Below are 25,809 nucleotides of genomic sequence, written 5' to 3'. Positions count from 1 at the left end.
CAGCGCTAATGAGATTAATACACCTGGTATCTTGAGGGGGTGCTCAATGCGCAGTAGCATGCAGGCTGTGTGTCAGCTTGTACTGGACACCACTGGTCCATTCTCCACAAGTATTTCTTTTAAATATGTGTCCATGGACATTGCACCAGTGGTGGGACAGTGTTGTAAGAGACCAGACTGACGAATCCCATCCATATGACCTTCGGTGGTATGTAGTTTACAAAATCTTACTGCAGGGCTTACTAACAATGAAGAGAATGTTCTGCTGATTAAACCGGTGCTGTTTTGGGTTGATGCTCCCTGTTATACAGAGAAGACTCACCATGTTTTTATTTTTATTTTACAGAATATGAAATCCTACAATGATCTGAAATCGGAACTGGGAGACACCAGCACTTTCGAGCAGATTTCTTTGGTAAAGAAACACTGGGTGCTACCAAGACATCTGTATATTACATATAACCAAATGGGTTAGCTTACCCTTAAATTGGGCCATTTATTAATGATATTCCTAATATTTTCCTTCAGGAAATAACAACACAGCAATTTACCGCTCAGACCCAAATTAGCACTCCATCTTACCAAACATACCCATCTGAGATGCTAGTGAACAAAACACCCGACGAGCTGCCCCCTGGTGTGGATACTACTAGAAAAGAGGTAAATTATATTTTTCCATTTAATCTATTTGATCAATGGTTCAGGTAAAAAAAGGGGAGAGAATAAGCACCATTACCCAATCAGATCTGTGCTTTCAGTTTTAACATATCACTGATGGATTTCCCTATTTACAATGGTGCACTATAGTTACTGATGTTAGCAAATGAGAATGGTAATCGGATTTGCGAGTTTCCTTTCCTCTCTCTCTTTTGCCTTTTTTTTGTTTGTTTTGATTTATTTCTCTTTAGTCTTTTGTCTGTTTTTTCTTTCCTTTTCTCTCATTTTTTGCCATTACCCTTACTCTGCTTTATTTATTTTCTGTCCTCTGCCATTTTTAGCTTTCCTTTAATTTCTGCCTTTATTACTTTGTTTTGTCTTTCCTTTCATTCCCTTTTCTGTTGAGGTTTGTAAAATTGCACAAAGGAAGATGCTTTTGCCCTGAGGTGCTACAAAGGTTCCTAGTAAGGAAAGCTGGACTTGCTAAACTCTGATGCTGAAGGATCACATTAGATAAACACAAACGTTTCTGCTAGTGGAATTCTCTTCCTGAATCTGAGCTGAGATAAGAAGGGTGTTTGGATGGTGTTTAGCAATTGAGGGAATACAGGGTTATGAAAGATAGCTCGTCGAACAAGTTGATCCAGGGACTAGTCCAATTGCCATCTTGGACTCAGGAAGGAATTTTTTTTCCCCCTCTGAGGCAAATTGGAGAGACTTACAATTGGTTCAAGCTTTATGGCCTCTTTATAACAGTACTGCTGCTGCTTTCTTTCATGTTAAGTGACTATACAATAACAATCCTCCGCTCCTCCACCGCACTGCAACTCCTCTTCAACACCGCTCTCTGCTACTCATTTTTTTAATGGTGCTTTTAACTTATTCTGCCTTACGTGATTATGTGTGGCCCTTGTCTGTCTGCCTTGCACAAACAGAATGATATTTGCCAGGACTACTGGCAAATTTAACCCCCAGAGCTGGAGTAGACTGGTAGGGCAGGTAAAGTCAAGCAGGCAGGAAAAAGACACATATACATAACGTAGTAAGAGGGAATTAAGGTTTAAAGCACCATCTGAAAAAAAAAAACCTGAGCAGTGTGGGAGAGATTTTCATGAAGAGGCGTTTCACTATCACTTTAAAAGGTTGAACTTGATAGACGCGTGTTATTTCCAACCTAACTTAGTATGTTACTATGTATGTATTTTTACACCAATTTGCACACATTAAATTCTTACCTTTTTGCCCCTTCCCAGGAGTACCTGTCTACTGATGAGTTCAGAATAATATTTGGGATGACGCGCTCTGAATTCCAAGCGCTCCCTGAATGGAGAAAGCAAAATATCAAGAAAACAAAAGGACTTTTCTGATTAGCACACAACACAGATCGAGATTTCTGTCCTGCATATACATACTGCAGTTTGCTCTGAAGAAAATATTAATGTCCCTTTAGTGCAGAAACATCCAATAGAGCAGCTTGTAAGGTACTCAGATGTAATTCCAATATTTTTATAAATAAATGCAAATAAACCTTACTGTTAGAAACAAAAGTACATGTAATAGCACTTTACTATGCACACTCCTAATACACAACCATGGCGGAAACAACGACAGAATTCAGAATCCTGAGAATTCAGAATCCTGAGAGATCAGGAATGCTTGTTATCCAATAACTGCAGCTGAAGGTATCTATTCCATCAGACTTTCACATTATTGGGCAAACAAACATTTATTAGATCTAACAAAGGCTGGGAAGAAATTTATTGAAATTTTAGTGCAGCAAAATGTCTATTTAGTAATGTATCGTCAGCCAGTTCATGGTGCATTGGCAGATGAGTTATTGAAAAGAACCACAGCTCCCCACACGTACTGCTGCTCCAATATCTAATACTCTGAGTGAACAATCAGAACCATAGGAAGACAAATATTGTGGGAGGCTCCTTGTCTTTTCAGCCCATGGGCCAGTTGGACAGAGATAGGTACAGGTAGTGTATGGATGCCTTTTAGCTCAAACAGTGACAAATAGAGTTACTGGAGAACTTATAAAATGTGACTTATAAATTATATAAACTGTGTCGCATTAGTAAATACATTTTAGAATGGCATTGGATGGTATAGGGATGAGTTTTAACAATATTTATCTTGTCTTACAATATCAAGCCTTCCATGTGTGTCAGAGGGAAAAACTACAGGCACCTATTAAATTACAGGAAAACACCAAAAACATAAAGTAACTTTATTAAAAAAAAAAAAAAAAATCTGCTCTATTGGTTCAATTGTAAAAAGGCAAACAGAACCCACCTCCCCCCAAAAAAAACAAACAAAAAAGGGACCAACACAAACCTAGCTACTTATAAATTAAAAAAACAACACAAGGTTAAAAACATATAGTTGTATCCAGCTCCTCAAACATACTTATATTATAAAAAGCTTCCCGCTCCTATTGCCTGTGGGGAGGGTGGGGATATATATTTATAGTAGGGATACCTTTTCCAATAATATTGGGCTGTGAGTGTGCAAGGCCAGCCTTTAAAAAAAAAAAAAAAAAAAAAAAGTGCAAATTGCGCCTAACAACCATTCATATGGAATAGCAGTGTCAGCAGAAATATTTAAGGACCTGTGCCATAGAGAAACAAACTGTATGTAAATATAATAAATGCACAGTCAACTTAAATACATTCCACTGTGAATCTGTTCTGCTCTCCCTCGGCACACACACTGTATTCAACCATAAGGTGCAGCCACTGTCTCTATGGAACAAAGCCTTTCTATAATGCAGCTGGTTGAGAACTGAAGCTAAACTAAGAAGTAGCTAAAAAAGCTTAGCTTCTCAACAGCTGCTCAGAGCCCACTGAGCATGTGAGTGTCGCAGACACTTTCCAAGATGGTGACCCCCTGTGACAAGTTTGAAGTCCTGGTTCATTGCTGCTATTGACAAGCTGAAACTTTAGGCTGGTGCAGTAAATTCAGTATATAAAAAAAAATGGCATTTTCAGCCATATTCATTTTTAGGGTTTAATTATTTAAACAATCAAATGCCCAGCCAACATTTCACAATGAGGCACATCATGGGCAAGTCCAATACAGATGAAACCTGTGATTTTATAGGCAAATCCTGTGGATAATGGAGTACAATCTATCCCGTTCTTAGTCAGCCCAGCGTTCAGATTATCTGTACATTTTACCCCTCCACAATGAAGCAAAAATGGCTAAGAAGACTATGAGACAAATCAGGCTTTTTTAAACATTGCATTGAGTGCTAAAGGCATTATGAATCGGGCTGGTAAAGAGGCTTCTTTCTCTGTCAAACAACCTACTTGCATTACTCCATTACTTGCAGAGATCAACGCAGTGGGAATATCAGTCAGCATGTGCATTGTCCTGCCTAAACCAAGGAGTGGCCCATAACCATGAAAAATATTTAAAGAGGAACTACAGCAATAATAAAAATTTCATATAAGCTTCCTCATACTGAAGTAAGAAACTTTCTAAATACAATCAAAAAAAATATTCTGTATTGTTTTTGAAATAATCAAATTTATATTCACTATTTCTCTTTTAGCATCTGTTTCTCTTCATTCTGTCTTCATGCAGCAGTAGGGTGTCAGATATTGACAGTTAGAGCCAATATATCTTATAGGGGGCTCCCTTTTCTAGCAAATTAATTTTAGCTCATTCGAATAACCGATTCCTGAACAAAAAATATCTAACAAAATAACTGCCTTTTGCATAAATTCTGCATGTAGAGAGACAGGATTTTTGGTGATTTCAATAGAGTGAGCTCTAATACATCTTCTAGGCAAAAGGAGCCCCCCCCCTTTAAGATATATTGGATCATTCATCTGACACCCAACTCCTGAATGAAGATTTTTGCAATAGTTCCCCTTTAAGGGTTGTTTACTGTGGAAAGTAACAGGGGAAGATTAGTTTTACTACTATACAGGTGCAGACTGACAATTTGTATATTCTGGCAAATGGCAGAGGTGCAGGTGGAATAGGATACCAAGAACATTCTGTATGCATCTTCATATAGTTTTTGATTGAGGTCCATTGGGTTAAACAGGAGGATGAGCATTAAATCAATGGTTTGTTGTAAAGCATAACAAGTTTAAACTGTGCCTGCAAAAAAGGATTGAGCAGAGTTCTGAATGCTCTATCCAACTAAATCCTAACTTAAATAGTGTTAAATTGACTTAATGTTTTTAAATTAGATCATGTTTCTTAAGTCACTAGTCTATAATTAAAGGGCAGATAAAGGAACATAATTTTCTTTTTTTTAATTCTTAGTACCCCCCAACTGCTATAATAGTAGGAAAGGCTTACCCTCTTTTTCAAAATCTTGAATCCGACTTGCAAAATGTCCCATAACTGAAGGCAAAAAAGTGTCAGCATCTTGAATTCTCTGGGTGGTGAAACGGAATCAGCTTTACACGGATGACCGAAAGCATTGTAGCTTTTTTTCAGCACCTGCAGTTTAAATGTAGGTTTCTATTCCTTCAGACAGCTTTTGGGGGGGGTAATGTTGTGAAAATAAATGTAAATTGCAGATGCTGAAAAAAGCTTAGGTCATCCAGTTCAGCACAGAGGAATACAAGCTGCAGTTCTTTCTGCTATTCATTCAGATCTTGCTATTTACAGGAATCACAAATACTGCTTTCTCTAATACATATATCAATAACTAAATATCTATATGTGCAACAAATTACAGGACTTAGGTCTGTGCATCTTTACTTTTAACATTTAAAGCTTTGCATTTAAAACTCACAACAGAGGGGCTGAAAAACAACAGATGTCATAAAAATAATGCACAATAAATATTTTGAGCTCAGCATGCTGGAAGATCATTTGAAGATTAAAGATTCTCTATAGAACTTATAGGAACTAGTGAATACTGTGACCTCTATATCCCTGAGGCTGAAGGCACACAGATGAGTGTCCAGTAGACAAAAATACAAGATATTGCTACAAGTTGTATAATAGTGCCTGGATCTTACAAAAGAGATGCAACTTTAACTGAAATGTATCAGGAAGTGGAGCCAAAGCTACTTACACACCACCTAGTATTGTAACCAAGTCATTTTTAATGGCTAGTTGGTAGGGAGTCCAGCTTACATAAGTGCCTTTCACTTAATTACTGGACACTATGGGGTATATTTATCAAAGAGTGAAGTTAGAGATCACCACAGTCTGCTAGAGTGAAATTCTGCAACTCTTCATTCATTTCTGTGGGATTTTTAAAAGAATATTTGTCAATGGGTGAAAGTGAATGCTCATCCTTTGATTAATATGCCTTTAAAAATCCAATAGAAATGAATGGAGAGTGGCGGAATTTCACTCTAGAGGACTGTGGTGATCTCTAACTTCACTCTTTGATAAATATACCCCACTGAAGGTTCCACCCGTGTAAATTTATCACACTCTAGCTCAATCCAGCTGATGTATAATTTCCGATGGAAACTTATTTATGGTGGCCAATGTCATGTTCCAAAACTGTAGCTAATTCTAACTGAAACCATTCCGTATTCTACAACAAGAACATCAGCCTTTTACCGCATGGTAGGGGGGCTTGAAGCATAGTGATATTCAAATAGCCTCCTAACTCACTCAATTACTATAGCTAAATTACTGCATTCAGCTTAATCACACCTACAACTGTGTGTCATTTAAGTATGATCCTACATATACTATGAATCTCAAAGGAACGCAAGTCACAGCAAAACACAGTAAAACCAATGTAAAACTAAGAGAGTATTTTTACAAACACGTCTATAAAACGACATCTGTCTTTTTATGCTAAGATCTGAGGGATGAGTGGGCAAGGAATACTCCTTTTCCATAATATATACAGACACCATATTTTTGGGGTTGCTCGAGGAATTCCCAGTCAAACAGCACTACCTATTTATGTCTGTTGCAAGAAATATTCCTGCCAAACACAGATACCAAAGGAAATAATTAAGGCAGCGCTTACAACTAGGATTTATTTCCCGCTTTACTAGAAACTGTTTTTGAAATTTGCTCTATTAAAAGTTTTATATTTGCACTGAATCAGTCAAATACAAATAGAATATGTAAGACCAAATAAAATGCCCAGATTAATAAAATAAAATACAACGCTACCATAAAGGCTTTAAACCAAAGAAAAATTGACAAACTGTTAAAGCAAGAGGATGCCATTAAGTGTGCAGAAGCGATTGTCTCATTTCAGCAGGATAGAGAATTCTGTAAAGGTGGCCGCCGCATACACAATCTTGTCACGTTCCCGTCTTATTGCTTTTATTTAGCAAGTGTGGGGAAAAAAACCTTAAATTTGCCGTCTTGCAGTGACAGACCAGTTGGAAATTCATAACAAAAGGATATATCTGTATCATATAAATGCATTTTTCAAAAAAAAAAAAAAAAAAAAAGTTCAACTCAAAGACTGCAGTGTGTAAAGAATCAATCAGACGGCAACGTCCATAATTCATTGAACAGCACAAGCACTAGCTTTGGTCAGACTGCACAAAAAAAACGAGTGCAGTTAATTACAAACATAAACAGCAGCCTTCTCTTCGTTTGACTGCAGTGCCATAACAGTGTAGTGTCAGAGAGATGCCTTTAGATGGAAGGTACTTGAGGCATTTCAAAGATTCTTATTGCTGTAGAGACCAATACGAGTAGCCCAGATCTCAATAAATATACAGTGCCGGAGTTCTGTTTTATAGCCAACAAAAGTGGTCGTCTGGCAACAAAGCACTTTAAAGTCAATTTTCAAGGTGTGTTGTGGTCTCGGCACATCTCATAGTCGCTGTACCAGCTGTAAGTAAAGGGCTTGCAACATGTGCCCTTTAGGACCTAAATGGCCAACTGGTTGCAAATGGCTGCAGAAAGTAATGTTCTTTCGTAACCAAATGAACCCAAGAGGATCAACAGTTTGTGCAAATGCAGAGGTGCTATCTGTCATTGTCACAGAGGTGGCCTAGTCGGCCGATTAAGTTCCGTGGGGGCAGGCTGGGATTTCTTTGCTTCTTCTACAAGTTCATCAAATACATCTCTGAAAACACAAGAAAGGTCTGTCAGGTAAGAAACAGGTAAGAACAATGACACTTATATAAGAATATGAGCACCTGCATGTCCCCAACCTTTTTTTTTTTGTACCACGGAACAGTTTCAAGCAAGACAATTATTTCTGAGGCCTGGGGGGGGGGGTAGATGCATGGGTGAATTTCACTCTTACTAAGAAAACTGTCCAAGCTGTATTTTGGTCCTTTCACAATCAGTAGAAAGTCTCCTGGGCTTTGCACAGCTGTTGTCATGGCAATGGCGCATCAGGGAGCTGGGATTGCAGGTAAAGGGGATTTTTTCATCTATTATATACTGCAGCTGGGACCAGAGGGGGCCCAGTTCAGCACAGCCCACGGCCCGACACTGGTCTGCTGCACGGTGGTTGGGGACCCCTGTCTTAAGCTGCCATAGATGTAAAGATTTTTAAAAGATCCAATCGTTATTGTGAGACCATGATTATCTCTAAATGATCGTTTAAATGTATAACATGTCCATCAACTAAAAAGACCATTTCAGGCGATATTGCCAGCAAAACTGAAGAGTAGCTGCCTGCTTGGCCCTGCAAACATAGATAGATTGCACTGGGACCGCTAAAGATTTTTAAACCTGGCCGATCAATTTTCTGACAGATGTCAGCCGAAAAATCGTAAGATGTACGACCGTTCGAATCCCACTAACCGCACGATAATTTGATGGATTGGTCGGACTGCACTGAAATCGGTCGTTCACCAAAGAAGAATCGTCGTGCCTATGGGGACCTTTAGCGTGTTGGGTCTACAAAGTGAGGACATTAGCGGCCTATAAATGGGTCAATATTAGCTGCAGCTTATAGGCCCATCTATGGAGTGCCAACAAAACAGCCTGTCTGATATATCTGTGAGGCAGGTTGAAAAGGATTGCATCTGACTAGATGTCCACTGCAAAGTGGCTATATTGGCCTTACCTGGATCATAGTAGACAATCAGGGTGGCCAAACTGGGACAGTATTTGATCCATAGGTGTTGCCATACGGCAGCGCAGTCTAATTATAAATTCAGTGCATCACTAATAATACACAGAAAGCAATTTTTATGCAATACCAGACCCCTTTAAAACTATCACTAACCTGTGCATGTAAAAAAATATGTAGCCACTTCTGTCTCTGTCACTCTGCACAGTGGTCTCTTGGGTCCTAGACACTTCTAGGTCATTGTATGTAAGCCAAGCTTGCTTGCGGATGTCGTACACATCACTGATATAATGACCTAAATGAAATAAGAACCAACATTAAAAAAAGCAAAAAAAACTGCTGTATATTATATTTGTCAACAAGACAATATATAAGTCCCATTAATAAGAATGAATGGTTATCATACCAGAAGAAGAGGAGCTTCCAATATGGCTGACCACACTGATGAGTCTATATGAATGTGGAAGTTCTCCAGTCTGTAAGAAAGAGGGTTTAACACAGGTGTGTTATGACTTAAATATAAATTACACAGGTTCTGTAAAGGGGTAGCTCACTTTTTTCTTAAAAGGCAAGTTTTATTGTTTTAAAAACTTAAAACAAGACATAACAGCACATCTCGTATGCATTACATGAAATCAGACATGAATTACCAGTCGACACAGAGTGTGTATTGTAACCGTAAGAACCCTGTATTGGGGTCAATTGGACACTCGTAGAAGTATTCTTTATGAACTATTTTTGAGCCACCATTTGCTCCAAACTAAATTGTGAAGTACAGTAGCTTAATTGTCTTATGTAGGGGTACACCTAGGTTACCCTAATTCAGGGATCGGATCGATATCACACCACGGCCCCCAGACCTTGGCAAATTTGGTGGGTGAACCTCTAATTTCATATGTGAGTTTGAAAAGTGGGACAGCATTGTTCACCAACTGCTTCCATACTCTGAGGGAGGGTGGAGAATTACCTATCCAGTGCATTGCCACTGTTTTCTTTGCATAGAATAATAGGATATGTGACCTTAGCTTGGCATGTTTGGAAGGGATTATAGCCTCTACAACCCCCAGGAGACAGATAGCGTGTGTTATTACCCGTGGGAAATCTAAATTATCCGCCAGGTAAGTTACAACTTGGGACCAGAAGGTAAAAATTTGTGAACATTCCCATATCAGATGGAAAAAGTCAGCTGCTGGTTCCTGACATCTAGGGCAAAAGTCATCAGGGGTTCGCCCCATTTGTCTAAGTCGGTGGGAGTTACATAAAGATGGTGTATTGTCTTATAATACACAAAAGCCATGAATATCCTGTAAATTATATCCTTATAAACGGTGAGTTCTGATGTCATCAGTTATAAACAGTGAGTTCTGATGTCATTTCTGTCACATGACTCACTTAAATTTGTGTATTATAATAAAGTACCCCCAGTTGCAAAATATGAGGATATTAGAAGTTACCTCGGAGTTCCATGACCTGTATAAAAACACTCGACCTTCGGCCTCGTGTTTTTATATGGTCATGAAACTCCTCGGTAACTTATAATATCCTTATATTTTACAAGAGGGGGTACTTTATTCACTATATATTGTATTAGCCTATCTAATATGCATTGCCTGTTGCCTAATCCCAGTCGTCTTGTTCAAGGTCTGGAATCTTACCAGACCACCATTCCTGTGCTGCTTGGAAGGGTTTGGGGCCTGTCAGAAGCAGGTTTTGGTACAGTCAGGATACCATCTTTGAGGAATTGTGGTCGTGGAGAATTTCTTCTATGCCGAGAGAAGTGAGTTGGGGATTAAGAGTGGCAAATTGAGAGCGGAAGGCATATCTAAGTTGCAAATATTTAAAAAATGGAACATCACCTGATTGGCATTTTTGCTGGAGTGTGAGATAAGTGGGAAAGGTCCAATTGTCTAAAAGATCCCACAAGCATTTGATGGTCTGTTTAGGCCAAAAGGTAAAGTCTAGCAAGTCCCACAAATGCGGAAGGAACAAATTCCCCCACAAGGGGAGGTATCTGGATAAAATGGGTGGGGAGTGCCTTAGGAGTTTATGAGCCAACATCCAGGTTTTGTGTGGTGTAGTAAGGGTTGTAGGTAGAGGTGCTGAATCTTTGAGGGAGCGATATGGGAAGTTGCGCAGTCCCTCCCAAGAGGATACCAAAAAGTGCCTGGAGTTGCGAGTTAGGGTTATAGGGGTCTGGATTGAAGCACCAGTGGAGGTAGTATATCTGTGAAGCTAGGTAATATAGACGTTCAGGAAGGCCAGTCCTCCCTCTTCCCGTGGAGCACATAATTTGGCCCAGGCTATTCTAGGTGTTTTATTGTTCAATAGGAATGGGATTAGAAATTGATTAAATTTTTTGAAAAACATTTTCAGAATGTGGACCGGGGCATGATGGAATACATATAATAACTTGGGGAGAAAAATAATTTTGACAATGTTAAGCCTTCCCTAAAGGGTAAATGGTAATTTAGTCCAGTGGATTAGGGTTTGTTATAATTTGGTAATTATTGGGTCTAGGTTTAATGTTAAATATTTAGTGATATCCGCATGGATAGTGACCCCTAAATATGTGAATAGATTGGCCCACTTCAAGGGAATTCCAGATGGTAGATGTTGTTGACAGATTTCTCGCAGTTGATCCGCAAGCCTGAAAAAAAGGCCAAATTGGTTGACTACATTAAGTAGTTCGGAGAGGGAATTGTTAGGATCAGCCAAATATACTAAGATATCATCAGCATGCAGAGAAATCTTTTCTTGTATGGTGGATAGGGTTAAACCTTTGATTTGGGGGGATTGTCTAATTAGGATCGCCAATGGCTCAATTGCCAAGGCAAATAGCGCTGGAGAGAGGGGGCACCCTTGCCTTGTTCCTCTAGTTAGTGGTAAGGAGGGAGATATAAAGCCGTTGACTCTGACTTGGGCTATGGGATTGTTATAGAGGAGTTTAATCCAAGTTAAGCATTTTGGGCCCATCCCGAAACGGGTTAAGACCTCCCATAGGTAATCCCATTCTACTGAGTCGAAGGCTTTTGCAGAGTCCAGTGAGGCCACAACTCTGGTTCCTGTCTCTATGTGTGGGATTTGAAGATTGGTAAAAAGTCTTCGGAGATTGATATTGGTTGAGTGCCCAGGCATAAAGCCTGATTGGTCGGGGTGTGTAAGATCAGGGACCACTTGTTGGAGTCGGGAGGCAAGAATTTTGGCCAGGATTTTGGTATCTGTGTTAAGGGGAGATATAGGGCGGTATGAGGCACATAGGGATGGATCCTTCCCTGGTTTAGGAATGACTACTATTAATGCTTCTGCGAATGTCGGGGCCAAGGAACCACTATCAAATGCATTTTGGAGAGTTTCCAGGTACTTAGGGGCAAGTTGCTCCAAGAGAGACTTATACCAGTCTGGGGGTAGCCCGTCTGGACCCGGGGTCTTGTTAGAGGGTAGCAATGCAATTGCCTTACAAAAAAATACTTCAGCAGCACTCCAATTATGGTGAAAAAATTGTTGCTTTATTCGTGCCTCAAGCTAAGCGACGTTTTGAGCTTTTCCAGCCCTTTATCAAGCAATTGCCTTCTTGAACAGTGATGGGAGAGATTTTGGGATCTACTATTATCGAGCCATCATCTAATGTGAGACGTGGAATTACGAGGGATGTTTGGTATGGTTGGCCAGAAATGCTAGAAGTTTGCTATTCTTGTCTCCTTGGTCAAAAATGCGTTAATTCTGGTAAAGTAGAGCTTTCCTGGTTAGTGATGTAGAAGCTCTTTGTAGAGCATCTTGCGCTCTTAGGAGGTTAGCATAGTTGGTGGGGATAGGGTTCTGTGTATGTGCCACCATAGCCTCTTGGAGTTCATCTTCAGCTTTTTTTTTTACCTGATTTATAGTTTCACTCCTAGTTTGTGATATTGCTGCCATCAGGGCCACCCTCATGACTGCCTTAGAGGCATCCCGTAGGATCATTGAGGAGGCAGATTCTGCATTCTGCATCCAGCAGTCATTATAGGCCTGGGTGTTTATAGAGGCAACTGTGTCATTTTTGAGCCAGAGTGGGCTAAGTCGCCAAAGTCTACCAGAGGCGTCCGGATTACAACATAAAATAAGTTGGAGAGGAGAGTGATCTGATAAGGTTTGAGGTAAGTATTGGATCTGATCAACTAAGGGTAACAGGTCTTGAGATGCTAAGGCTAAGTCTATCCTTGAGAAGGGCTTATGCGTTGCAGAGTGACAGGAATAGACCTTATGGAGTGGATGTTTCCATCTCCATAGGTCAGTCCACTGTAGGGCCTCCACCCATTGGGTAACTTTAGTGGAAGTGTGGGGATCTGGAGTGAGTTTGTCCCAGTATGGATTTAGACAGCAATTGAAATCCCCCATTAGGCAGACAGGGCCAGAGGGAAATTCTGACAGTTTAGTTATGTGGTTAAGGATGGACACTGCAACTGGCAGTGGCATCTAAATGTTGATCACAGTGAGGGGTTTATTAGCAATTAGGCCATGGAGGATTAAGAATCTTCCATAATGATCTAAGTGGAGTTTATGTAATTCAAATGACAGACCTTTGCGGATTAGTATTGAAACTCTTCTCGAGTGGGATGAGAAAGTGGCATGGAAGTGCCATCCCACCCATGGTTTCTTAAGGGGTAGCTCACTTTTACATTACTTTTTAGTATGTTGTAGAGAGCAATATTCTGAGACTTCATTGTTTATAAATGATTTCCTTTTTTGCTCAGTAGCGTTTCAGTCTGGAGTAATTTTAAAAGCAGCAAATACATTTATCAATGAATCAAGAGTCGTCTCCCCTTCAAGTCTGGTAATGAAAAAAAATAAGAAGCTCAAATCAGATTATGTACCTCTGCATTTTTCTTTAACTCCTCTGTTTCTGCCTCTGTATAGTCTATGTCAAGAACCTCTTCATTTCCAGAATCTTCATCAGAAACAATTCCATCCATTATGGTATTGTTAAACTCTGATTCCCAATAAAAGAATGAGATGATTACAATTAAGTTAGTGACTTGAAAAAGTAATAAATTGTCAGATGCTCCCTTTACCTTGCAAGCTCAGCTCTGTAGCCCTCTTGAGGTCATCATCTTCCTTCATTTCTCGAGCTTCCTGAAATGATTTATAAGAAAGACCCACCCATAACATTTAATATCGTGCTTAGCACTATAAACTGTTATTTAATTAAAGGAGCCCCCTTACGCCTACAAAGGTTGAAGTCCAGAGACTTATATCTTAACCACTACATAGTTTCTATAAACCATCTCATGACTTTTCTATAGGTAAAACTGCGAAATGCAAGGAAAGGAATCTGCAAAACGGTTTGACTTTTCTTTTTCTGGTGTCAGATTCTCTATGATGGAAGATGGGCAATTCAAGATCTGCTATACTCTATTAGGGGAAAGGGAAAAATCAACTCTTCTCACTTAAAATTGACTCCTTGCTCCTCAGACACCCAAGGAGTTATAACCACACTTAAAAGAATAGAAAAGAAGAAAGAACCTTGTTTGTGACTGTAATTTTATACAAATATAAAAGTTCTCCGATTTCTTTAGTTTAGTTCTCAATATCTCCATCTGATAACTTCCAGATTCAGGATAATTGTCCTGCAATGGTCACTTATTCACTCATTAAATGAACTTCCACCTATAATCCTCGTATGCCGATTTCTTAATTAACACCACCCCCATCAATTCCACTTATATTGGTTTGTATACATACAAACGGTGGCACAGACGTGAAAAAGGAGCACACAGCACCCAATATTCAACCAATATAAGTGGAATTGATGGGGTGGTGTTAATTAAGAAATCAGCACACTAGGATTATAGGTGGAAGTTCATTTAATGAGTGAATAAGTGACTATTTTAGGACAATTATCCTGAATCTGGAAGTTATCAGGTGGAGATATTGAGAACTAAACATAGTGGGTGTAAGACATCGGAGAACTTTTGTATAAAATTACAGTCACAAACAAGGTTCTTTCTTCTTTTCTATTCTTTAAAGATCTGCCATACTCAACAAAACCACAAGTCAAGCACACGCTGGGGAACCTGCACATTCTTAAGAGGTATGGGCAGAACAAACAACAAAGAAAATTTCAATATCATTGTTTAGTTGAGGAGGATGTAGCTGTATTCTTTGTTTCCAGAATTTGAAGACATCCCTGTACTAAAATCTTTCCATATAAGCTTAGTCTACATGCTGCTAGGAAGACTTTTAGAAAAGCCAGCTTTATAGACACTGAGCACTGTAATTATAAAAATAAATCTTATATATGGGAGCTGACTTGCATGCAGGATCGATTACCTATTATTTACATTGTTTAATGCCATAGGGGGAGGGGGATGGAGGGAAAGGGGGAAGAGAGAGAAAAGGTGGTTGTGATCAGTATTACCTGCTCCTGAAGTGACTGTGCCAGTGCCTGTTGCAGCTCTTGTTCCTCACGCTCCCTCTCCAGGTCATACTGAAGCCAGTCATCATTCTGGGATGCTTCTGGAGTCTTATTTTCTTTATTCTCATCAAAATCTTTTGCCATGTCACTATACTGAAGCACACCTAAATACATGGAAATGTCAATTCCTGAGGTTCCAATATGTTAAAGCATAAAGACTGTAGGGGACATCTCACTCACTGTAAAAGAACAAAGCTTGAGAGCATACAACCAAACAAGCAACTATTAGAAAATAGTACTACAGGTATGTTATCTTTTATCCGGTGGCAATAATTAATGTTTAACTGCTTTTGGACTATAGTGATCCAAATTATGGACAAATTCCTTATCTGGAAAAGGCCTTGTATACCTTTAATTAGTTAACTATACTGGTATTGTAGAATTATCAACTGTTCAGACAACAGGGTAATACAGTCAAGTAAAGGATTACTGCTCTATTTTCTGGATATGACAGAACAATGCAATAACCTAGTATGGAGAAAAAAATGTCAGCTCCTTTCCCAGATTCACATAAAACTGCCTGTGTGTCGCAGTGCACAATGCTGTATAAATAATTATACCAGTCTTAAAGGGGTGGTTCACCTTTGTGGATCACTACCCATAAAACAACTTATTCCCCTAAGTATAACAAACAAGGTCTTATATAAATACACAATGTATAGTGGAGCACATAATTCTAACCATACCAAAGTATGGTTAAATCTACTTAGAAACATCTCAGGAAGGAGTGTTTTTTTTTGCAGGCAGTGTGGGTCACATGGGAGGGTGGTGATGTCACTATCTCAGCTTTGCCTTACTTTACTTTTATTGGCTACCAGAAGAATAATTGTCAATAGCAATACAAATTTATTGTCTATATTTCAATAAACTTTATATAGATTAATAGTTTGCTTAAGCTAGCATTTTCAACTTGCACCCAAAGTGATGGTGATGTAGGGGTTAATTTCACCTGCTTGTGAAACCCAGCTGCTCCCCCTTCCTCCCCCAGTAACAATAAAGCTGTACCGAACAATGCAAAGCTATGCAAAGTCGTATATACGATATGGGCATGGGCAGTAGTAGTTGAGGTTATTTATCTCAAAAACAGTAGAGAATATTTAATAGACATTTAATGCATATATATGCATAAAATTACTTCCTCTGCTTGAATAACTATTTATGTGAAGGTGAACCACCCCTTAAAAAATAAGGTAGAACTACATATTACTAAATAATTAAACTGCATACCCATTTCTTTTGCAGTCTTTAATCTATCCTCTTCCATTGGCTCATGGTTTTCAGCCATCTCCTGCACATCGTCATCTCCTCCAAAGCCTGTGTCTGGGCTACTGGAGAGTTTATCTTCATCATCACGACTTTCAGACAAGGATGTTTCCCTTTTACTCATTTCCAAGACTGCTGCCATCAATTCTTCATCGTTCATCTCATCAAAGAATGCATCTCCTGCATCTGAACATTTACTGGCCTCCTTCTTTCCCAGCAAGGAAGTCAAATATATGGGAAATAAAAAAAATAAAAGGATGTATTTACAGGTTAGGAAATCTCTTTACAACATTTTATTTAAATCAAACAAAAAAACTGGTAGCACTATATTAGAATGTAAGACTTCTATAAATCTACAGTGTGTACAAGCTTATGTTAAAAACCTTTATACAGACATTTTAAATTACCTTTCTATGAAATATTATGTTTCACCAACATTAGTACAAGATTCTCCATTTGATGCAATGCTATACATGCTACACATTGTGTACAGAGCTGCCTATGACATACTGTGCATACTTACAATACTTTAAAGACACTTACAAAAAAGCACTAAATAAATACAATGTATAAAACCACATTGTAGCTTCAAGCCTTAAGAAACAAAGGAGAAAAAAACCCTACTCTCTATAGCTTACAACCTAAGTGGATGAGTAACGCATTCCCACAAAATTGAGGAGATAAATACAGCCATTCACAATGGTTTGAGCATTGCCTCATAAATGTGCAGACTGAATAAGATGATCTACAAGTGATCAAGATGCAGGCTTTACTTCTAGTTTTGTAGAGGCAGATAGCTGGTTTGGGGTATGCAAATAATATGAAAAGCAATGGTTCAGAGACATACATTGGAAACATCTAGGACTGCATAGAAACGCACAAGCTTAAGTTAAAAAACTAGTGCCATGACACTGGCAAAATTGTAGAAACTGGCTCTCATGGAAAAAGCAGGATGGTTCAAATTACACTGAAGAAGGTGGGAATCTGGTAAGCCAGTTAGTAAAACGCAGTAGTGTAGGCAGGACTGAAGGGCATAAAGTGTGTGCAAGATTATAAATTTGAGGTGCTCACCTTATCTTTTTCTTCATTCTGTTGTTCTTTCATCTCTATTTCACAAATCCTTTGACTGTGAGAGACACACCGTTTGATTTGCTCATCTTCACTTTCGGAATCCAGACAAACCGGCAAGCTGTTTGCAGCTTTGTGCTTTCTAAACACAATGATACATTTCAATAAGCTTTCGCTCAAACAAAATGTATGCAACTTCAATAAATACTAAAAAGCCATTGTTTAATAATCCTGATATTCCACCAGGTCAGGAACCTAAACAATTTCAGTGGTGGATGGAGAAGTATATAAGTCATTATATATTACAGGACAAATTTCTTAGCTAGACAGTCCTGCAGGAGCGATAAATTTCCAATCCAAAAACTTTATAGGTACAATCAAATCTAGCATTTTTAACTGTCCTATGGAAGAGATCTTCTTTCTCTTTGCATACTTTCTTTGAAGCAATTTGCCTTAATCTACCTCTAATGAAAGGATTTTAGCTTTGTCGACAATGTATTAATACTTAACCTGTCTGCACCTTAAAATTTGTAGAGAATTGTCACTTAGCTTAGGTGATCAAAGGCAAACAACCTTTTCAAATTCTATGCTTTATTCTATCAATGTTCTACCTCAGGAAACATCATACAAGGTCCTGAGTAGATGGTATCTGGTTCAAAGTCGTACAGTTAAATGGATTCCTGGAACTAATCCAAATTGTTTATGTGCCACTCTAGTTACAATGATGCACATATTTTGGTTTGGGAACATTGGATGGAGTACTTTCATCTACGTGGATTTGATAGTTCCACTTTGACTTAATGAAAGATTTAAAACAGGGTTGATCCTTAGATTTAATTTTCTTTGCAATATATATATAAATCTAGATCTTTCCTCTTCCCATCTTTATGATATTGTATTTCAATAGCCCCACCGATATTTGCGGATGTAAAGAACATTTGTAATACTTTATGTTAAAAATGTAACATGACTCATTTTTTTTTCTAGCATGTATGTAACTTTAAGTTCAAAATTTTGAAAAAGTTTCAATAAAAGCTATAGAAACATAAAAACTAAAAAAGTATAATCAAGTGCAATTCTACATACATAATTCAACAATAATTTCTATCAACTCTTAAATGGGCCATTTTAATACAAGTTGTACATTTTGCTTAAGTCTACTACCCAGAATCTACTTCTCAGCTATTTGAAACCAAATATCTCCTGATTCGCTGCATTTTGGTAGCAAACTTATCACCTTTTGCATTAGGAAATTATTTCAAGGGGTCATGTAAAAAGTTACATTTGAGTTCGACAGTGGTTGAAGACGGTCGGGATTGTCGTCACTGCTATAACCAAGCAGAACTTTGAAACCGTTATTCACAGCCTCATGGTAACTTCATAAAAATAATGAAATAATTAAAAAATAATTCAAAGTTTTGTCTGGACATTGGCCTATATAGAAATATTTGAGAGAAACATACCGTAGAGGTGTTGACGTGCTCATTGTGCAAGAATTCACCAACTGTGATAACTTTAATGGCCGTGTTTTTCTAAGAGCAAAAAACAGTAGAAGAGAATTTGTCAATCATGGAAAATTAGACCTATGCCAATGGCAACATTTTATGTATTTAATAAATATTTTTTACAAAACAGGAATGTCTTTTACTCCTTGGTATTCCACTCTATATGCTGTATCTCTTATTAATGCAAATGTGAAAGTTACTTTTACAACTTAGGTCAAAAATAAGGAGAATGACTTAAAAAAAAAAAAAAAGAAGTATGTTTCCCAAGCATACTTACAATGCATTAGAATAAAACAATAAACTTAACGTAATAAATTTTTTGATTATATTGCTTCACTGGACGGAAGCCGTGGTTATAGGTTTACCTACTGAATCTATCATTACTTGGCGTTATACTTACAATGCAGTTTGTGCATTCCAGCCAAGGGACAAGGGGGGCCATGTGCTTTCTGTACAGTGCGACGACAAGGTAAGATAACGAGGGATGACAACTTGCTGACCCACTTTGTTATTAAGAGATAGAATCACATTGAAACTGTATCGTTTTAGGTGAAGTATAAGAATCCTAGTTGAAAATTAACAACATTTAATTAAACAAATCAAAAAAGTATATGAGAAAAAATCCCTAAAGACAACTACACCAAATTTGTCTAAGGATCAGAGAATAAATACTGCTTGCTTCTAAATATGGCATGGAAAAAAATTCTGATCTCAGGTGCAGTCTCTGAAAATTAGTAGGCGTTTGTTATAAGCAAACTTTTTTGGTGATTTGTTCATATATTAACTGTACAAGCATATGTATTTCCCTGTACTAATAAAACAATTCTACATCCATTCCCTTGCATTAAGCATTCCACGGGATAGTTTAAACATTGAGATTCTCCTCACATGAAATTATAATGCAAAAAGCTCAGACTGGATTTCAATACCACTTTATGCCAAAGGCATGCATTCTAAACAAATAACTTTATTTCACCAAGTTAACAGCACAACACTTGCCTTGGTAGCCTGCTAAATTTGTGCATTACTGTTGCAGACTTTCCACTACATTTCTCACACGCATATTCAAGGTCTTCTAACTGAAAATTAAAAAAAAAAAAATGAGACATTCAGAAAACAGGAAATTGTTTAATACTTACTGTAATTTCTGTTTTCTGGTCAGCTTCCATGGCAGCATCCACCAATGGGTTAACTACACCTACATACTAGCAGACAGGGCCCTTCCCCCAATAGGTTAAAAGTTTCACTTCCATCCCTCACCCCTAGTTTTAGCATAAAGCTGTCCAACTTGAGGGAGGGAAAATCCCTGGTGAATGCTGCCATGGAAAGTGACCAGGAAACTCACCAATGGGACTCCCCAAAACTACAGATGAGGCAACTATCTGCAAAACTTTTCTCCCAAGTCTTGCTTCTTGGGAGGCCAACACATCTAACGTACTGTATGCGTAATCAACATATTCTCATCTCGCCCATCTAATTCTTCGAGGAGATTGTTCCAGAACCTTTAAGCACTGACGGACTGAAACCAGCCTTTGCTCTTTGAAATCTTCCATCAACCTGATAACTTAATTGCTTGTCTGGAGAGACAGTAACCCAAATTTTGGGCTGTCTGAAACAGAGCTCCATGGAACTGCAGAGACTGCATTGGGACTGGGTTGTTTTTATCTTAATTTGCAACCCAGCCATGAAACTGCAGGAATTATTTGACCCTTATGTTATCACACTCTGCCTTTCCTTGAGAAAAGTTCTGCAATGAGGGACACTAGCACCTTTGTGAAGACTCTTGGTGATTGAGAGCCTGAATGGTTGACATCTGAATTGCACATGTAGGTCACCTACTGAAAATCTTAGGAATTTTCCGTGTTTCTCTGCTATTGGCACATGAAAATAGGCATCCTTTAGGTCTATGTTAGCCAACCAATCACTTCTCAAAACAGCTTGCATGATAGACATGAGGGACTCCATTTTGAATTTTGCCTTCAGGAACTATTTCTCTGCTTGAATGGAAAGTTTTGAAAATATAATTCACAAAGTAATCTCTTTTGGGAACAGATTGGAATTCTAAGCGGAATGCCTGTTTTACTGTAATTAAAACCCATATATATTGGATGGACCTGGCCCACGCATGTTCAGGGAATAGCAATTGGTGCCACTGTTTTTTCCTATGCGTTTCACAGGCTCTGCTGTCCACTTCCTCTGGGAGACAAATCTCTGTAAATATGGTGCAAAAACTGGCTGGACGGCACTCTGGTTAAAAGATTTATTGCAATAATCTTTTAACCAAAGTGCAGTCCAGCAGGGGAGCTAATAGGAGCCTCACAATGTATTTTAGTCCTGACACTCCTGAATAATCTTGGTAGAATGTTCCAACTTCAATCCTACCACTGGCCCAGATAGGACAAAGAAAATAAAAAATAAAAATGAAGACTAGGGGTGAGGGAAGGAAGTGAAACTTTCTAACCTATTGGGGGAGGTCCTGCTACTGGCCCACAGACAGAGTTAACCCATTGGTGAATGCTGTACATGGGTGACTAGGGGAAAAACAGTGTAGACAGTTTATGAGTGTGGATATCAACAAAGTGGCCCAGATAATATTTCTACTAAGCGGTGCGTGCTTAAAAACTGCGGCATATACAGAAATGCTTGGACATACAAAATTAAGTACACTGTACTGATACAGACCCACCCACTAGTTTAAGCAAACAGTCACTGAATGGTTACTGTCTGGTGGAAACAAGAGAGCTGCATGGCTAACTGACTAGATTAGAAAAATGTTTTTATTTTGCACAGCTTATTTACCCAGTTTTTATTTTTACACTGAACAATTCTTTTAAAGAGGTTGTTCATCTACCAAACACTTTTTTCAGTTCATTTGGTTTCAGATTGTTTCCCAGAAATAAAAAAAGATTTCAATTACTTTCCATTATTTATTTTTTACAGTTTTTTCCAAAATCCAAGTTTAAAGTTTAATGTTCGTGTCTCTGGTGTTTTGAGTCTGGCAGCACAGTAATTCAGGTGCAAAGTCTGTTACAATTTTGCAACATTTAGTTGATACATTTCTCAGCAGCATCTCTGGAGTATTAGCAACTATTGTATCAATTCTAACAGCTGCCTGTAATGAAACCCAGAGATTCTGCTCAGCAGGGACAAAGATAAGAACTGAATTAACTAAATGTATCAGTTTAGAACAGTTTACAGGGTCGGGACCCGCCCCCTCCCAACGCTGCTTTACAAGGTGAAAAATGACACGTTACACTTCAATATTAGAAAACCGGTGACACACAGAAAATAGAAAGTAATTGGAAAAAGCTGTGATTTCTGGTGATCTATCTGAAAACAATTAGTTTGAAGCTGAACAACCCCTTTAATGCAATATTTGCTTACATTCTCTTCAAGGAATTAGGGAGAACAGAGCCAGCATATATTTTTACATACCTTAATAATGTAAAAGGGTTATATTTTTTTTGCTTTGATTAAATGAAACAAGGAGTTGTAATTATTAATAGCATTACATTTGTCATATGGAGAGTTCTGAAAAATAGAAACAAACCCTGAAAAAGAGGTCTAATGAATCTTGGATTGACCGGGAAGGCAATGGTTTCTTTCTTCTAGGAAGGTCGATTGAGAGATCATTAAATTGTTCCCTCTTGTTAACAGTTTCACCGCACCTAAGGAAGGGACAATGCATATATTTACATACATATATTTACTAACAGATTAACATAGTGCGCAAATCTGCACCTAGACCAGGGATTCCCAACCTTTAGAACCCATGAGCAACATTCAGAAGTAAAAGGCGTTGGGGAGCAACACTAGCATGAAAAATATTCCTGGGGTGCCAAATAAGGGCTATGATTGGCCATTTAGTAGCACCTATATGGATTGTCAGCCTACATTGAGGCTCTGTTTGGCAGTGCAACTGGTTTTTATGCAGGCAAAACCTGCCTCCAAGCCTGGAATTCAAAAATTAGCACCTGCTTGGAGGCCACTGGGAGCAACATCCAAGGGGGTTGGAGAGCAACAAGTTGCTCATGAGCTACTGGTTCGGGATCACTGACCTAGACAGTAACCCATGACAAGCAATAACATATTTGTGTTCATTGTTCAAACTACAGTTGGCTGAAAAGTCAGCCACTGATTGGTTGCTATGGTTTACTGCCCATGGCCAAATTTCTCCAGTGTTTATAAATGAGCCAGGTGTGTTTAAAGGGAAAGCCGCGCTGAGCAATAATGTGACTGTGTACTCTTGCTTTTAATTATGCACACTTAAGTCCCTGCTGTTACACTTACAGAGCTGGTTAATTCTGTGGAGTAAGTGAAAAAACTGGACAAAACATATAGCTATATTTATGTACATCAGCATCATTTGCAGTTACATTTAACATAGTTTTTGCATGTCAGATATAACAGGAAATTAATCAAAAATGCTATTATATACTGGCCCAAACAGATATTGGCCCAAACTCATTGAAATCATTATTCAACATAATAATGAAATTATTAATTCTCAACTGCACACATTTCACCTAAAAAAATTCATGTCATTCTCTGGTAGTAACACTGTTATCCTTTTAGCTTACACCATACATATTATGCTCTTACTTCTCGGTTACCAACTCTCCTTTATGTCTTAACTTCCCCGCCTAAACGTCCCACAAAGTGGTAAGGATCTAACAGGTTTGACCTCTTCACATTGTGGAAATGAATAGATAAGCCAGTGGCAAAACAGACATGTTTAGGCTTACATTTTACAGATGATTGAATGCTGCACTTCAAATTCAAAATTGCAGGTAACAGGACAGGTATATATACGTGTAGACGGATCATCATTTCCTTTTATACCAGGAACATCATCTCCAGATGACAGTTCAGTCTTCCATGTTTTGTTCAGTTTCCCCATGTCCTCCTTCAACTGATCAAGGCACTGGCTCAGAAATTCATGAGCATCCTAAAACCAGTTATTTTAGGCACAAAAAAACAAGAGCTCATATATTTTGAACATTTGATTGACAAATACATTCTAAAATAAGCAGATAGTTAAAAGGAGGTCCAATATGCTTTTACTGAACCTGTACTCTAAGAAACTGGGAGGAATTCTACTTCCATTACAGCTAGGAGGGTCACACCTCAAATATTCTTTGTGTAACCAATGACTACCTGCCTTACATTATTTTTGCCCTTGGGAAATCGAAAGCATCTGGGCCCATATCTACAACTACTCCTAACATATTACAAAATATACTCACATTTTGCATGTAACCCGAAAACCTCTCTGCCGTAGCAGATATGGCACTCTTTACTTTCTTCAGAAGATCTTTCTTTACCTCAGGGCTGCAAATGTCTTTTTTTGCTAGTAGATGAGCAAAGCGTCTAAAGAAGAAAGCAGTAACATACTGAAGTGTCTTAAATTTCAAACAGGCCATAAAAAAGACAGCGAATTGCAGTTTGCGGTCCGCCAGCTTTCTGAACTATACTAGTACCGACAATGGCTATTGGTAATGAAATCTAGTTATCTGATGCACTACAGATTATCACATAATCTAATGAAGTGCTAATACTGGCATGTACTAAATCCAATAATAATCCAGTATTAGGTAGATTTGGTACATAATGCAATGAAGCATCCAGTTCTGCAAAAACATCAATTGCTTGTAAAGACACATAAAAAGAATGCTTATTATAAAACACAAACCAGTCCCTGAAACTTATTTCTGGCACTGGATAAAGTACCGTACCTGATTAATGCATTTGGTGGAATTTTCCTATAGGGAATTCCCTGCTTCAGCAAATCATGGGCAAACGGCTGCAGGGAAAACAGGGACTGCAAAATGGCATTCATATAGCAAGTATTTCCCAAATTGGAAAAGCTGAGGAGAAAGAGTGATATCAATATTAAAAGTATAATAATCTGTTCTTAAGACGACGAGAAAACACTTTGGCTACTGAATTCACAAATAGAGAGATTTTTGTACTTACCGTTAAATCTTTTTCTCTTGTCCTATATTGGGGGACACAGGCACCATGGGGATGAAGATCCTGCAGCTGGAGAATGGACACTAACTTGTTAACTTGTGACTCCTCCTCCTGCTCTGGGCTTCATCCCCTGCCTCCTCCTGTTACTTCCAGTTTTAACCGAAGAAGGAGCAAAGCAACCCAAAACCGAAGAGGAACACAAGATACCCCTCAACAACCAGAAACATAACCAAAAATTTGTAGAGGAACTATGTACGTAGAATGAACAGTGTCAAAAGCAGGGAGGGAAGGCCTGTGTCCCCCAATATAGGACAAGAGAAAAAGATTTAACGGTAAGTACAAAAATCTCTCTTTCTCTTGCCTAATTGGGGGACACAGGCACCATGGGGATGTCCCAAAGCAATCCCAGAGGGCGGGACACTGTATACACCCTTAATGCTCAGAAACAACGGTCTGGAGCACCTTTCTCCCAAAAACAGCTTCAGCCGAAGCCTGTGTGTGTAACCTGTAAAATCGCGTGAAAGTATGATGGGAAGCCCAAGTGGCCGCTCTGCATATCTGTTCAGCCGATGCTTGATGCCGAACCGCCCAGGAGGTGCTGACAGATCGAGTAGAATGTGCTGTGACCCTCAGCGGAGGGTGACGACCACGGACTGCATAAGCTCTGACAATCGTGGAACGAATCCACCTGGCAATGGTGGCCTTGGTTCCCCGTCTTGGGCCGTTGGGCAGAACAAAGAGAGCGTCCACTCGTCTGGTGCCGTCTAAATAAATCCTGAGTGCACGAACCACATCCAGAGTGTGAAGCTTACGCTCAGCCGGATTCTTCGGGTCTGGGCATAGCGACGGTACGACTATATCCTGATTTAAGTGATATTCAGAAACGACCTTAGGTAGGAAATCCG

At 38.7% G+C, this 25,809-nt stretch overlaps 2 protein-coding genes across 8 annotated transcripts in view; one reads left to right on the top strand and one right to left on the bottom strand.

Annotated features, from left to right (window-relative positions):
- Positions 1–2,204, top strand: part of vil1.S (villin 1 S homeolog) — a 35,056-nt gene extending 32,852 nt beyond the window's left edge. For both annotated transcript variants that reach the window (XM_041577650.1, NM_001087034.1), the window contains 3 exon segments: positions 347–415; positions 529–660; positions 1,911–2,204. In XM_041577650.1, the coding sequence (XP_041433584.1) occupies positions 347–415; positions 529–660; positions 1,911–2,024 (315 nt within the window). In that variant the 3' untranslated portion in view covers positions 2,025–2,204.
- Positions 2,205–6,628: 4,424 nt separating this feature from the next.
- The window catches only part of usp37.S (ubiquitin specific peptidase 37 S homeolog), a 37,400-nt gene continuing 18,219 nt past the window's right edge, over positions 6,629–25,809 (bottom strand). For 4 of the 6 annotated variants that reach the window (XM_018238755.2, XM_018238757.2, XM_018238760.2 and 1 more), the window contains 15 exons: positions 24,667–24,798; positions 24,178–24,301; positions 23,677–23,879; positions 22,482–22,599; positions 19,931–20,010; positions 19,332–19,496; positions 18,890–18,958; positions 17,430–17,568; positions 16,323–16,566; positions 15,039–15,199; positions 13,693–13,753; positions 13,495–13,610; positions 9,054–9,123; positions 8,804–8,942; positions 6,629–7,687 (listed from right to left, as the gene is read on the bottom strand). In XM_018238755.2, the coding sequence (XP_018094244.1) occupies positions 7,600–7,687; positions 8,804–8,942; positions 9,054–9,123; positions 13,495–13,610; positions 13,693–13,753; positions 15,039–15,199; positions 16,323–16,566; positions 17,430–17,568; positions 18,890–18,958; positions 19,332–19,496; positions 19,931–20,010; positions 22,482–22,599; positions 23,677–23,879; positions 24,178–24,301; positions 24,667–24,798 (1,909 nt within the window). In that variant the 3' untranslated portion in view covers positions 6,629–7,599. The remainder of the gene's footprint in view (positions 7,688–8,803; positions 8,943–9,053; positions 9,124–13,494; positions 13,611–13,692; positions 13,754–15,038; positions 15,200–16,322; positions 16,567–17,429; positions 17,569–18,889; positions 18,959–19,331; positions 19,497–19,930; positions 20,011–22,481; positions 22,600–23,676; positions 23,880–24,177; positions 24,302–24,666; positions 24,799–25,809) is intronic. The other 2 variants (XM_018238758.2, XM_018238759.2) reach the window with 1 other exon arrangement.

Source organism: Xenopus laevis, chromosome 9_10S (assembly GCF_017654675.1).
Source record: "Xenopus laevis strain J_2021 chromosome 9_10S, Xenopus_laevis_v10.1, whole genome shotgun sequence".
Lineage (NCBI taxonomy): Eukaryota > Metazoa > Chordata > Amphibia > Anura > Pipidae > Xenopus > Xenopus laevis.
This window is presented reverse-complemented; position numbering and strand designations above follow the sequence as displayed.